This window comes from Protopterus annectens, chromosome 8.part1 (genome assembly GCF_019279795.1).
Source record: "Protopterus annectens isolate FY-2018-M chromosome 8.part1, PAN1.0, whole genome shotgun sequence".
In the NCBI taxonomy this organism is placed as follows: Eukaryota; Metazoa; Chordata; order Ceratodontiformes; family Protopteridae; genus Protopterus; species Protopterus annectens.
Window position 1 is genome coordinate 240,962,527 of NC_056742.1, and position 16,711 is coordinate 240,979,237.

Sequence of the window (16,711 nt, forward strand, 5' to 3'; positions counted from 1 at the left end):
CAACTGCACTCACACATAAATATGTCAATTTGATATAACACATAATCTGCAGTGACTTATTGCTTACAAATAAATTTATATAACAGAAAAAATGCAAGCATAATTACAGAGGTTGCTTAACCATCAGCAGGTGCACTATAGTATATGTTTTTTTTTTTTTTTGTTCACAGAAGAAGTTTTCCAGTTAATTCTATAAAGGGAAATGCATTTATATATGCACTCAGTATTGTCACAGTATTGTAATGATGATGTTGATCCAGGATCAGGTTTTTTCTTTTCCTAACAGGTGTATCAAATACCTGAAATCAAAATAAAAACTACCTTAGGTCAACTACTTTCCTTAGATTCATAGATTTATAGTTTCATAGATTGTTACAAGGCTAATGATCCAGGAGGTCTTGTCTAAGCCTAGCCAAGTTTTCCTAAAAGAAAAATTACTTCTGCTATTCAAAAAGGACATTCAGGGCCAGACATTTATAAGCTACCTCTGTCCATAAGGGACATAAGTGCCAGACTCTGTGTAAATTTCCTATTCCCCTTATGTTTCAGAGCCACCAGCTTTAGAAACCTATAACTGTGACCATGTCTGTCTTCCAGTGAACTTCCGACTTTGCCTACACCTTTGAATACACTAATAAATGCCAATTCATATAACTACTTTTAGATGCCCTATGTCACATATATACATTTTACAAATATTTTATATATATATATATATATATATATATATATATATATATATATATATATATATATATATATATATATATGGGTCCCTATCTAAAGCTCAGGTTTGCAGAAACTTGAAATTCATATCGTCGAGATGATATGACTGAGTTTCCGAAAACTCAAAACTTTTGAATGGATATTGGGGTACAGTCCAGATGGGGAAAATTACCCTTTTTACTGACTGCAGTGCAATCTCGGAGTTGGTATATATATTATACGGGGGGGATGAGGGGTGCAGGGGGGCTCTCCCCCCCTGCAAAATGTAGAAAAAAGGTAGATTTTTGTTGTCATTTTAAAGTTCAAGTTTTTGAAGCTCAATCACATCATCTTGACAATATGAATTTCAAGTTTCTGAAAGCTTGAGTTTCTGACATAGGCATATATATATATATATATATATATATATATATATATATATATATATATATATATATATATATATATAGATATATCTATCTATCTATATATATATATATATATATATATATATATATATATATATATATATATATATATATATATATATATGTGTGTGTGTGTGTGTGTGTGTGTGTGTGTGTGTGTGTGTGTGTGTGTGTGTGTGTGAGTGTGTGTAAAACTTATGTGAACATTGCCACCAATATTATTTTTTATTTGGAGTAGAATATTAGGGAAGGCAGTTATCACCACAAAATGGATAGTACACCTTACAGGGAGTTTGTGAAACTATAGTGATGATGTGACAGTTTTCAGATTTTTTTAATGTTGTACTGCTTTGCAATGATCATTTCATATATTCTCATGTTTCTTTGTAGAATCATTATTTTGACATAAGATTTTTCTTTTTTATTTAATTAATTTTTAAGTGGATAAACCCACCAAATCAAGCCAGGCAACTGAGGAACACAACAGGTAAATGGAGGCTGTGGAAATCAAACTCTGGAGTACAGGGTGAAACTCATTGTTCGCTCATAGCCTTAATCCTCTGCACTAAACAAGCACTGTTGCCAGGGCTAGGTATGCAGTGTTTTGTACAAATATTGGGAGATGTGACGTGGCACAGCTTGAGTGAAAATATTAATGATTTTTCCACTCCAGCTATGTCACTGTTGTATTTATTTTGTGACAGTGACAATGCCAGTGTTTATCTTATATGACACTCTTTAACTCTTTCTGTAGAAAATTATTTATGAGTGCATATGTGTACGTGCACACATACACATATATTTATGATTAATTGGAATGTAAATGATGCAGAGTATATGCAATTTATTATTTCCATTGTGTTCTCGGAGAAACAGTTATGTACATAATTTATTCCACTTATGTGCTCTACTGGATGCTGGGCATGCATTAGAAAGCTGAAATACATAGTCTTTCGATGTATTCACACATAAAGAGCTTTGCCTCATGCCTAACAGGTTACTCAAACATGTTGTTTTTGCAGGACAACCTCAGTGTTCTATGCATTATTACTTAGAACATATAGTGTCATGTGTGCATGGGCATGGCTTTCTTCTGGATGAAGAAAAGAGAACTAGTCCTAATATATTTGCTATTTAAAAATGACAAGGCCTCTCCTCAAATTGGAACAACAAAAATTTCCTGTCAAAATCTGTAACTTATAAAAACTCTTTATAATGGTCTGCAAAGACTGACTGTATTAGTTATGAGTGATAAGCAATGGATATCTTTCAACAAATTTGTACTTCTGCTCTTCGATAACTTTCACAAGACACCATGGCTTACTCACTGATGTAAAGCGATGGACTGTATGTGTCAGATGCAATAAGCTACTGTGAATGCAAACTATATAAATGGGGAAAGTAGCTAATATACATACCCCTCACCCCCAAGTAACACTTCTGGTGCATTCATCTTTTATCTGATAAAACAAAAAAAGCCAAATTACTGATTTAGAAGTAAGAATAGACTGAGGATGCTTGCAACCAAAGAAGTAATTGTGATTCATGCAATCTCTGATACAGGTGTAAAAAATGTCATTACTATTAATCGTTAGATAATGTCCAGTGCACCCTTTAAAGTTCTGTGTACACAGTGAATCTGACTTGCACATAGTGCTGTCATACAATGTTCAGTGCTTGGCAAGGAACGGACGATTCCATGTACAAGAAGGAGGATGATGAAAGATTGAGTCTGTTCCAGAGTCCTCTCTTGCCCTTTAACTCTGTCATTGTTCACCATACATGTCTGCCAGCTTTTTAAAGCGTGGTCCCCAGTCATTAAGGTAGTCATAATCCACATCTGTGTCTGCTGAGCCAGACACAATGGAGCTCAAGGAACCTGCCAGTGAACCATCTCCCTCATAGTCATAAATCAGAGCAGTGTCATAAGGGGGTACATTTGGATCATTATCTGCAGCATCCAAGCCCTGGAAGATGAAAAGGAGTTATATTAGTATGACTTTATTTACAAGGCAAGAACCAGTTTGTCTTGCTATGACCCATTGTGAGTCAGCATTCAATAATTTACAGGTATTCAATGGTAAAAAAAGACAATTCTGGTTACACAACTGAATTAAAGCCAAGTAAATTCTGGTTACACAACTGAATTAAAGCCAAGTAAATTCTGGTTACACAACTGAATTAAAGCCAAGTAAATTCTGGTTACACTGAAAAACAAAAAGTGGAATAAACGGAACGACCCACAGGTGACCGCACGGGCTGTTTATTTGAAAATATTAACAGTAAGCGCTTTCGGTGGAAAAAAGTAACTCCACCTTCATCAGACTGCAAAACTTTTCAAGTACAAAAGACATTAATTATATATCACATTTAAAAATCTATTAACCAATAAAAACAGTTCCACCATTTAATACGTCATTCATTCTATTGTTCTCTAAAAGAAACAAGATCATCTTATTTTACTAAACATCATACTGCTGATTTTTCTACCAAAATTAATGAAGCTAATGGATCCTAAAGTCAGCGTGCTCCAAAAGGAAACCTGATTGTTATTTAAATATAAACAAATTACGTATGCACCACATATTAAAACGACTGTTATGTTATTTAAAAACTTAAAATTTTGGATTTTTTATTGCCTACATTAAACTATATATATGTGTATATCTATGTAAGGTACATGGTTATTATGATCAATCACATGTACTCACTATAAATATGTATATCCAATGATAGGAATATTACTGATGTGATTTATTGTTATACCAATCTAATATGATGTATTATGGTACAAACAAATGTAATAAGACATGATGTAATATATATATATATATATATATATATATATATATATATATGTCCACTCCATATATTTAATGTGCCTTAAATTAAATAAAATATATTATAATAAACCCACTGCCCCTTTACAAAAGCAAAATGTTTGTGTGGAACAAAGAACACTTTCACATTATCTACTACATTCTTAAAACTAGTAATAACATTGATACATGACTGGCCCTCTGTGTTTTAAAAAACCACAAACACAGCTTGACTTATGCCTTTGAACTTTCCATTAATTTAACTTTTTCTTTTTTCTTTTTAAAGCCCTAAGCTTGAGAATGCATTTTATTGAGATCGCCTCATTCAACCCCGGAGGAACATATGCAGAAGTTCTTATCTGCCAAAACAGCTCTTGCTCCTCCAACCATAGTTGCCAAGGGCCCCCTCTAATGGGGGAACTACTTGTTGGATGACTGTAAAGGCAAAACTGTCATCTGGGTAAGAACTGATGTGTTTCGCCAAAGCGTGCGTCATATCCAATCTATTAATGGCATAAAGATGTTCATATATCCTTTTCTTAAGGGGTCTATCGATTTTACTGATATAAAATGCCGGACATCCCCTACAAGTGGCCACGTACACTACCCCTTTGGAATCACAGTTGTACTTGCCATTAATTGAAACAGCTTTTCCATTAACATCTATCTTCACCCCGGGTTGAATATGTCTACAATATGTGCACATCCCACATTTGGTCATGCCTCTTCTCCCCTGGTTATTATTTACTTTGGATCTTTCGACTAAATTTTTCAAGTTAATGCCCCTCCTATAAGTAAAATTAGGCTGTGTTCCTATAAATTTAACCAAGGATTTATCCTCGTGTAAAATTCTCCAATTTCTGGAAATGATTTCCTTTATTGATTTAAAATCAATACAATATGTGAAAAGAAAACTGATAGAGGGGATTTCACTTAAATTCATGTTACCTGGCTCTAACGTGGTACCTCCACCCAATATAGGATGGAAGTGCCCATTTCCTCTTTTGTTCACCACTTCTTCCTTGACTTGACTTCCTGTATTAATGTTTCTGGGTACATCATATTAGATTGGTATAACAATAAATCACATCAGTATATTCCTATCATTGGATATACATATTTATAGTGAGTACATGTGATTGATCATAATAACCATGTACCTTACATAGATATACACATATATATAATTTAATGTAGGCAATAAAAAATCCAAAATTTTAAGTTTTTAAATAATATAACAGTCGTTTTAATATGTGGTGCATACGTAATTTGTTTATATTTAAATAACAATCAGGTTTCCTTTTGGAGCACACTGACTTTAGGATCCATTAGCTTCATTAATTTTGGTAGAAAAATCAGCAGTATGATGTTTAGTAAAATAAGATGATCTTGTCTCTTTTAGAGAACAAGAGAATGAATGACATATTAAATGGTGGAACTGTTTTTATTGGTTAATAGATTTTTAAATGTGATATATAATTAATGTCTTTTGTACTTGAAAAATTTTGCAGTCTGATGAAGGTGGAGTTACTTTTTTCCACCGAAAGCGCTTACTGTTAATATTTTCAAATAAACAGCCCGTGCGGTCACCTGTGGGTTGTTCCGTTTATTCCACTTTTTGTTTTTCAGTTAGTTTTATTTCTGCATTTTTAAATTCTGGTTACACACCTGAATTAAAGTCAAGTAAATTCTGGTTACACACCTGAATTAAAGCCAAGTAAATTCTGGTTACACACCTGAATTCAAGCCAAGTAAATTCTGGTTACACACCTGAATTAAAGCCAAGTAAATTCTGGTTACACACCTGAATTAAAGCCAAGTAAATTCTGGTTACACACCTGAATTAAAGTCAAGTAAATTCTGGTTACACAACTGAATTAAAGCCAAGTAAATTCTGGTTACACACCTGAATTAAAGCCAAGTAAATTCTGGTTACACACCTGAATTAAAGCCAAGTGTATGACATTTTATACTCTGGCTTACTTACCAGAACGCTGCTCTGTATATTAGTTCTGCTCTTTTCTTCACATCTAAAAGAACACACATACCAGATACCAGATATACCCAGTCCATGCTCCCCCAACTCTCCAGCTGTTCAAGTGAACAACAAAATAAATAAATAAATAAATAAATAAATAAATAAAAAGTCCAGTCCTTAAAATGGCACACCAGCCAGGTGTCCAGATACATAACACCCCCACCTCCTGCCCCAGACAATCAGGTATTGTTTCTGTACCCTGTCCCTGACTCTCCTTCCTTTCGCTATTTTAGTAAAAACAAATCTTCATTTTTGGCACAGAATACTAGAGAGCTTAGGTTTTAATTAAAAAAAAAGAAACATATCTCTTTTAAACTGTAATTATAGTTTATATCCATCCAGCACAGACTTCTATAGCACTCAGATTTTACTTAAAAAAAAGAAAGAAAAAGAAACATCTGCTCTCTTTTAAACTGTTGCAAACTGCTTCCTACACTGCACTTTTGCTATGTATGTATGAAATTAAGAAGGCAACAGAAAGTGATAAAAAATGGATTTCAGGATGGATATTCTGCAGATTATCAGGTACAAAGGAGTGTGTGTACTGTCCTTACATCTATATAGAAAACTCCATTATACTTATGGTAACTGTAACACCGAATCTAATATATTTAGCTCAATGTGAAAATTTTGAATGTTACTATGTTGGTATGACAGAAATTTTCAAAAGCGCATTGGTAACCATTTGTCAGATATTAGAAGCCAACTTGTTACTAATTCATTATACAAGCACATATCAGAAAAAGGTGATGATCATAGTTTTAAGTTTATGATTTTAAAAGTGTTGCATGTTCCCTTAAGTGGTGGTGATTTGAAACTTTTAACTGAATATGAGGAATTAAAATAGATCTTTACAAAAAGCACATATTCCCCCAGGATTAAAAGGAACTGTGACCTTAAAACCATTGTTAAAGCAACTGTATCAGAAGGTATAGTAATTTGTTTAATGAGTGTAATCATATGACTTTTTAAGTATTTTTACGTGTATGGAGTAATTTGTTTTATTTGATTTTATGTGCCTGAAGAAGCTACAGTGAAAGTTTTAACGTGAATTTTATTTTTTTTCCAAAAACATTTTTATTTTGTTTTCATTATAATCATATGCAAATGTACATATAACAAATACAATAAAACAATAACAAAACAATTTGCAATATTTACATTCATCCATGATAAACAATCATTTTATCCATGAGAAGTTATCAGTATTTGTTCAAAAGCTTTTCCAATTTTTGCCATGCTATTTTTTTATGAGTATTGTTATGAGTTCTATAACAAATTGCTTGCAGAACTTTTTTACAAACAATTTTTGCTAAATTAATAAATTCTCTAAACATTAAATCTTGTTTACTTTTCCAGTTCAAAGTAATAACTTTTTCTGATAATTGAAGAATTGACCAGAGTAACTGAATCTGAGATTTAGGTGTTACATTAGGTATAGGAACAACAAATAAGATTAGTGAGTTAAAATATGACAGTTATCAGACCATAAAGCCTTTACAAAATATCTGAAGTCTTTCCAGTATTAAACATTTCTACATTCAATGAACATGTGAATCCAGTTAGCCTCTAGTAATTCATCACATTTCCAACATTTACTTTCACTGTTTGCGAGTATAAGATTTATTTTATGTGGAGTATAGAAACTCCTATTCATAAATTTCCATTTATACAATCTCCAATACAATTAAGAAGAGGTACCATACATAGAGTTCAATAACAGGTTTTTTGATTCATCAGATTTGTTCTTCATTAATCTTTACATAGTAATTCCAAAAATATGAGTCAAACTTTAGAGTGTCTTCTCTTAGTATCTTATAGATGGATGAGATACTTATTTTTTGATCATCTGTCTTTTCAAGACACCTAATAAAAAGCTGGACCAAACTAGGTAAAGATTCAGTCTCTAGGCTGATTGATACTCTCGTTATGTTTTCTGTAAACTGCCGTAATAAGTGTATAAACAACCAACTGTCTTGACTACTATCAGAACTACATAGAAGAGAGTTTAGTGGTTTTATACTCTTATTTTCAATAAACTGATGCTAGAATATCAAGTTATTTTTCTTTAATTTTTGCATCACATTGATGTTGAAAGAATCTAGGCAATCAGAGGAGTATGTTATAGGGAATATAATAAATAGAAATTGTTTAATGTAATTACAATCAATTATACTTTAAAGTTATTAAATATTTGATTAATGCCATAAGAAAAATGATCAAACTTCATTAAATAAACAAAATTCACGTAAAAGCCAACGAACTCTACTTACTCTGTATTGTTCCTTAAATTGATTTTCTATAGTTCTGACATCAGTTATATGAATCTCATGTATTATTTTCCAGCCAGATATATAGGTAGGCGAGATCCAATGTAATATTACATTAATTATAACTGATTTGGAATAAAGATCTAAGTTAGGGAATACTATCCCATTACTGTTCCAAGCTTTAATGTGCCATTTATATGCAATCCTAGGTTTTAAGGGGAACCATAAAAATGTAAGTAGCATATAATACAATTTTTTAAATAAGATATTGGGAGGAGGTAGTATCAATGAGTGTATATAAAACAAAATGTTAGGTAAAATTATAATTTTAATTAGCGAGCCTATCCTCCATTGTGAAGAACATTTTATTCCATCTTTTGATTAGTTCACTAATGGTAGTTATTAAATTATTGTAGTTTAGTTTAATAGACTCTTTCCATGTACTCTTTATACTGACACCCAAATATTCTAATACATCATTCTCCCAATTAAACAGGCTAATCTCTTTTAGGTTTTTGTTGATCTTTTTATTGATTAGTAATGTTTTGGATTTATTATGATTAAATGTAAGCCCTGAAATTCTTTCAAACTTGCTTAAGATATTTATGTCATCATGCAAAGAACCATCAGTATCACCCAACGTTAACAACATATCATCAGCAAATAATTGTATCTTACAATAGTCCTTATTAACTTGAAAACCTTTTATATTTTACTTGTTTCTGATATAAGTAGCAAAAGGTTCCATTGAAAGAGCAAACAATAATGGTGACAAAGGACAACCTTCTCTAGTTCCCTTGAGGATTTCTAGTGGTGAGGATAGACATGATCTGATTTTCACATAAGCTTGTGCCCCACTATAAATTTTCATTAATGTTTGTCTTTTTGGCTTTTCCCAGTTAGGGGTCGCCACAGCAGAACTCCGGTCCGCTAATGATTGGCAGTCAATTTTTATGGTGCTGAGTTGCCAGCCCAATGCCCAACCTTCAGCGAAGGCACTCCCATTCACACATGTCTTTCAGAGGCCACTCGACCGCGAGGAGGACATACAGACTCCACACAGAAGGCACTCCAGCTGAGAATCGAACAGGAGAACCTCTTGCTGTGAGGCAGCAACGCTACCGCTGTCCCACCGTGGCTTAACTATAAATTTTCATTAATAAGTTGACAAAATCTGAAGAGAATTCAAAAGTACCCAGAATTCTTTGTAGATAAGACCAACTAATAGAATCAAAAGCCTTTTCTGTGTTTAGGCTGATAATAGCTGTTTTTTGTATTTGCATGCTATGTCTGTTAAAGTTAGCAATTTAATAATGTTATCTTGCACTTTTCTATGAAGAATGAACCCTGTCTGATCATTATGTATTAGATTAGGTAATATTTTCTTTATCCTATTAGCTAATATTGTCATGAAAATTTTATAATCAGTGTTTAGTAATGAAATTGGCCTATATGAATTACAAGATTTGGGGTCCTTACCTTGTTTTAAAATGGGAGAGATAATTGAATATTTCCATGATGGGAGTGTTATACATTTTTGCTTAGCCATAGTAAAGGCACTCATCATTTTCTTTATTATATATTCAAGAAAAATCTTATATAGTTCAGGAATTATTCCATCCAGTCCTGGAGCTTTATTATCTTTTACATTTTTTATTTGCTCTTTCATTTTTGTTAGTGTTATTTGTTTATTTAATATGTTATTTTGTTGGCGTTTATATTACCCTATCGAACCATTTAAATAGCGAACGGTATTTAATCGTACCTAAAATATCTAAACCACAAAATATTGAACATACAGAACAGCAAATTTTTTTCTCAGGGAAAAAATTTGCTGTTCTGAAACACAAACACACAAGCACACCAAAATAAATAAACCACACACATAAACTTAACAAAACCATAATTCTAACCCTACACTACTACCTATCCACTCACCTTAACCCAACCCTAACCCTAAAGTCCCTAACTACTGCATGCTCACCTTACCCGCTCCCTAACCCTAAAGCCCTTAACTACCACACACTCACCTTACCCGCTCCCCAACCCTAAAGTCCCTAACTATCGCAAACTCATCTTACCCACTCCCTAACCCTAATGTCCCTAACTATCGCACACTCACCTTACCCCGATCGTTCCCATACTTACCTTAACCCGGTCCCATAACCTCCGTTCGCATACTTACCTTACCCCGGTCTGTAACCTTCCCACCACAGTAGAGTAAATAGCGAAGCCATGGAATGGACAACCGAACTCTCATCCTAGGTAAGATTTCAAAGTTCTGTGGCTTCGCTATTTTGAGTTTTTGACAAAAACGGGTCGATATTATAGCATTCAAAGTTTAAAAACTTTGATACTATAATATAGACTTTTTTGTTGCATTGACACCTTAGTAGTTATATTTTCTTGAATAAAAGTATTTATTACATTATCTGTCTCCAAAAGTGGTATGTTATTATGGGTCTACTTTATATCGTTAACTTTTCACAAAGTCAACTTTCATATGGACGAGACCATATGATCGACTTTTGGAAAAACGACCATGTAAAATAAACACAAAAAACACAATGAACACTTACCTTTAAACTGTTAGCAGGGGAACAAGTCCCCCTGCATCCCCCATGGGGGGCTCCACCCCCGTAACTTAAATATACCAACTCTGAGATCGCACTATAGTGTAGAAGAGGGAAATTTTCCCATTCCGCACTGTATGGAGATAGGGGTTCCCCATGGTCAGCTTTTCAAATGTCGATCATATGGTCTCGGCCATATGAAAGTCGACTTTGTGAAATTTGTGAAATTTGCCCACTTTTAGTGACAATTCTTGGATGTTTTGTAGACGTTTCTTCACTGCATTCTCCTGGTGTGGGTTCTTCGAGTTGCTTATGTTGAGATCTCCAGTAGAAAACTTCTTGACAGGAATAATTTAAAAAGTCTCTTGACTATGTATTAATTTTTAGAAAATAATAAAGAGTCTATGCTAATCTATCTTTTAGTATACTTTTAGTTAGATTTTTCTAAAAATTTAAGTATATTTCCTGTCAGGATATTAAAATCTAAGCAGAGCTGTGGATTTCTGCTGCTATCAGATTGGCATCTTGGCCACTCCCCTTAACTTGCAATTTATAATAAAGTTATTCATGCATTAGTTCCAGTGGATCCGTTTTTTTTTTGTCTTGGATTTTTCATCAGATCTGTTGCATTTGCCAACACTTGGTGTTATTTTATACGGACTGATATCAGAGTATGAGAAAAGAGAAAGGGATAGCGGAATCGTAAGTGAAAGACTGCTCTTGGTGATTTTTTTATTTGAATCTAGAGCAGAAGCTACTGTTAAAAAGAGATAATTAGTATGGCATATAAAATATTGCATTATAAACACAGGAATCAATAAGAGGAGGTCAAAAAAGATTGGTAAGAGAGCTTGGATAAGTAATTCACAAGAAAACAATGGGAAAACATATCTATGGCACCCAAATATGCAATAAAGTCTAGAATAGTTAGGATTTTTGCCTGGAAGTGTTTGCATATGCATTTTTATACTCCAAGCAGACTCCAAAGAATTTTTCCTCAGTTAGATTGCAAATGTTGTATATGTGGTGGGGATGAAAAAGGTAACTGGTAACATGTTTTGGAAGTGTAATAAGTTGCCAGGCTTTAAATTTTCCTTACTGAGTACTCTGTCACATTGGGTGAACATGAGTGTAACTAAGGAAATTATTTTTTGAGCTGGGATACATAGTGAAGTCAAGTATAGTTAAATTATAGCAGTTGCCAAAAATAAATTACTAGCAAATGGAAATCAAAGTCTAAACCAACTGTATTTGAAGTAGTTAATATTGTAACAGAGTTAAGAACTGGAAGTGGGATCTTTAGAATAGGGTATCCAGGCCTGCTGCTTCTGGAACTGTTTGTAGTGGTTTGTTTGTTCTGAGCATATTTTCCATGCCATCTTGGAGTGGAAAGGGCCTATCTGCACTTTTGTGAGAGAACTGTGTTTGATGGCACCTGACTGGTAAAGGGATGCTGGTCTAGGGCTTGGAATAAGCATCCTCATTGGTCCTTTTGAATTTTTTTTTCAAGTTTTAGCTTCTGTTATTTAGGCTCTGCATCTGAGCAGATTTCTACCTGTTTGCTCTTTGTGCAGTACCGCACACTACTGTCAATTGTGTGCCAAAGCCAGACAGTTAAATTCAACAAATTTTCCCTTAAAACCCAGGAAGAAATATCCATTCACCAAGCTCCACTTTGATTGTTTTGGAGAACCACCCCTAGTGACAACAGTCTTCAACCTAGCATTATGAACAGTTGGACTACCCTCGTTTCTCCTGCCAACCTTTTAGACTTGGGTCTCTTGAGGCAATGTAGCAATTGCCTCATGTACACAGACATTCCACTATTAATAACACAGTCTAGTACAGAGTGTGAGAGATGTATTTACACTAAGAATCTAGAATCCATGCTCTCTGTTGCTCAAAACAGTAACACGGAGAAGGTTCTCAACTCACCCACCACTACATATTCACATAGTACCACTACTCATACACATAGTACGCATCAAACACGTAAATCCACATACACAGAGGTTCTCTCAAAAAAATTACCGAAACACCAGAGACCTCCAAAACACAAGTCTGCTACAGCTAACACGGTCTCCACAGCATCCATGACACATAGCAACCCCAGTGTCTCAGCCACCAAGCCCATAAGGCATAACACTCAAAAAAACAAGTTTTCTTGTCATCGAAGACTGAATAGTGAAACACATGGATGTCCCAGTCACTAGGTTAGACAAGGAGAAAGTCATGGTCAACTGCTTGTCTGGTGCCAGGATTCACCAAATCACCATGCACTCAGGTCTCTTTATGACTCTGTCATAGTTGTGTTGGTGTGAATGACCTGAGATGTACCTCACTGGACTATATGAAGAGAAACAAGGTTGAGCTCTCTGAGTATGTGTCCCAGGCAGGTATGTCCCTAGCTTTGAGCAGCATACTACCCTCACCTAGAATGATGCCACAGTATAATAAAAAAAAATTGATTTCAATAATTGGCTTATTTTTTGGTGTCATTCCAAAGGGATCCAGTTCCTGTCTGCATGGGAAGCCATGGTCAACAAACCTCGCTGCTTTGCCAGAGATGGTTTGCACCTGGCACCCCTACAGTTTTGGCTGCTGGCAAAGGCTCTTGCCTCACCCATAGTGTCTATTTAGGCAAGGTCTCGAAAACAACATCACAGATGTGAAATTAACCAGTCAGAGCAAAATAAGGGTCATGCTGCTAAATGCTAGGAGCTTAAAACAAAAACCACTCCCTGGAAGCAATTCTATCACTAGAAGATGTAGATGTCTGTACAGTGACAGAAACCTGGTTTAAGGCCTCAGAAAGTACCCCAGCCATGTAAGGCTACAATGCCTTCCACACATTTAGACCACAAAATGAACATGTGAAAGGAGATGGTGTTTCAATCTATATTAGAGATAAATTCACCTCATGTCTAGTTAGACTGGATAACTTCATGGAGTTACTGTAGGTCCAGGTTACGGTGGGTAAGACCCCTATTCAAGTCCTAGCCAGTTATAGATCCCCCTCCATGGGTCACAACACCCAGAAAGCCTACTTAAACAAATTGAAGACAATCCAAATTTTACCAAACACACTGGTTAAGGGGGATTTCAATTATCCCACCATCAGTTGGGAAACCTACTCTAGCCCAAACTTGCCAGCGCAAAAGTACCTTGGATTTGTGAATTCAAATGCCTTAGAGCAAATTGTCCATACTTGGACAAGAAGAACACACTTTCTATATCTGGTCTTCACCAATATGTCAAACAGGTGCACTGCTGCAACTGTTGCACCCTCATTAGTTAAAACTGACTACAAGTCAGTCACCTTTTAACTGACACTAACACCAGAACTCACAAAGGGTGAAATCAAACTAAAAAACTACACCAAGGCAAACTATACCCTCCTAGGTGAAGGTATAAATGCATTCCACTCCCACCCCATGCTGAAAGTGGTAACTAGACAGAAGCTTACACTAAAGCCCTGTACAATCACTTGCATAAGTGTATAAACACGGCTGTATCAGATAGGATCAAAGCCTGAGCCCCAAGTAAAATCAAGCTGCCATGGTAGATTTTCAGCATCAACAAACTACAATAAACACAAAAAGTTGCTGTCCAAGAAAACAAAGACAAGGACCTAACAATGGAAAAGCACCCTTCTCAGCCTTAACAGGCAAATAAGAGAACTTGTCACATCCTCCAATAGCTCCTTTAAGAGAAACCTAGCAAGCACTGCCAAGGATAACCATAAGGCCTTTTACAGTTATGTATATAACCTAAAGTGTAGGATGCAAGCATGTGCAGAACTGGTGGCCATCAATATCACACTCACTGACTCCACAGAGTTAGTGAACCTGCTGGTGGATAGGTTTGGTGAATATTTCACTTACTTATCCCCTCCTAACATACAACAAACCCTCCCCCAAACTCCCCACAACCTTACATATCTGAAGAGCAGGTCCTCAAAGCCCTGTCCAAGGCAAAAAACAGGGCCTCTATGAGACCAGATGACATCCCAGGCTGTCTTCTAAACAGGCTAAAACATGAACCAGCATCACCACTAAGTACCCTTTTCGATCGTAGCCTAACCACAGCTTTTGTGCCTGCAGAATGGAGAACAGCTACAGTTATTTCCCTCCACAAGGGTGGCCTAGCAACAGACCTGGGGAATTACAGACCCATAAGTCTGACCAGCCTCATCTGTAAGGACATGGAGTGTATCATTATGGAATTCATAAATAAAGACATAGGTGACCTCCAAACCCTGGATCCTACTGAATATGGCTTTGTGAAGGGCAGATCCTGCCTGTTAAATCTGGTGGATTTCTTTGAAAGTGTGACTGAGGCAATTGGCAAGGGATAATCTGTGCACACAGCATACCTTGACTTGGCAAAGGCTTTTGCCACAATCCTACATTCAGGCATTACCAATAAACTTAGCAAACTGAATGTAAACCCCCTTCATTGTAAGATGGGTTGCCAACTGGCTCACAAAGCGGACATACACTATCAAAGTGGGTGACTCCACATCAACCAGCAAACCTGTTACCAATGGGGTATCACAGGGGTCAGTGCTGGGCCCCATATTGTTTGCTATATACTTCTCAGAAGTTCATGTCAAAACTAAAGGGCTGTGGCTGACCAAGTTTGCAGATGACTGCAAACTAGGTGCAATCATTGAATCCCCAAAATGATGTCAGTATACCCCAGGATGGTCTCACACAGACCAACACTGGTGTGTTAGCCATGGTCTCAAACTGAATGCAAAGAAATGCATCATCATTTCCTTCGGCACAAGCAATGTCCCTTCACACTATCAAATCTATCAAATCAATAACAATACCTTAAGTATCCATGAAGTGGTAAGGGACCTTGGATCACAGGATGACCATGACCTTAACTTCGACCACCACATGTCTACCATTGTAAGAAAAGCTTTCCACATAGCTTACTTGATTAGTAAAGGCATTGCCTCAAGAGCAAATGATGTTATAGCCCCCCTATACTCGGCACTTAACTGGCTGATAATTGAGTATAATGCCCCATTCAGTATGTACCGAACTAAGCACCTGCAGTAATTAGAGAGACCTCAGAGGTTTCTAACAAAGAAGATCAAGTGCCTCCAACATGTGCCTTACATGGACCCACTAAAATCCCTGTCACTATACTCCGTATCGTACAAACATCTTGGGAGAAACTTATGCCTAGCCTACAGAGCAACCCAAGACCCAAACCTAAGGAACCTACAGCATATCTGTAAATCAAATGGGTCTAGGGGACTTAAATAGAACATGCTGGAGGGACAGATTTATCTCCCAGCAACTGCCACATCTTTGGAACAGGCTACCAATTCATGTGAAACAGAGCACATCTATGACACTCAAAGCAAGTTAGTGAACCTGCTGGTGGATAGGTTTGGTGAATATTTCACTTCCTTATCCCCTCCTAACTTACAACAAACCCTCCCCCAAACTCCTCTCAACCTTACATATCTGAAGAGCAGGTCCTTAAAGCCCTGTCCAAGGCAAAGAACAGGGCCTCTATGAGACCAGATGACATCCCAGGCTGTCTTCTAAACAGGCTAAAACATGAACCAGCATCACCACTAAGTACCCTTTTCAATCATAGCCTAACCACAGCCTTTGTGCCTGCAGAATGGAGAACATCTACAGTTATTTCCCTCCACAAGAGTGGCCTAGCAACAGACCCGGGGAATTACAGACCCATAAGTCTGACCAGCTTCATCTGTAAGGACATGGAATGTATCATTATGGACCTCATAAATAAAGACATAGGTGACCTCCAAACCCTGGATCCAACTGAATATGGCTTTGTGATGGGCAGATCCTGCCTGTTAAATCTGGTGGATTTCTTTGAAAGTGTG

At 36.0% G+C, this 16,711-nt stretch overlaps 1 protein-coding gene across 1 annotated transcript in view; it reads right to left on the reverse strand.

Annotated features, from left to right (window-relative positions):
• Positions 1–1,288: 1,288 nt before the first annotated feature.
• CDH15 (cadherin 15) overlaps positions 1,289–16,711 on the reverse strand; it is a 394,116-nt gene continuing 378,693 nt past the window's right edge. The window contains exon 14 of the mRNA XM_044081834.1: positions 1,289–3,100. Within this exon, the coding sequence (XP_043937769.1) occupies positions 2,900–3,100 (201 nt within the window). The 3' untranslated portion in view covers positions 1,289–2,899. The remainder of the gene's footprint in view (positions 3,101–16,711) is intronic.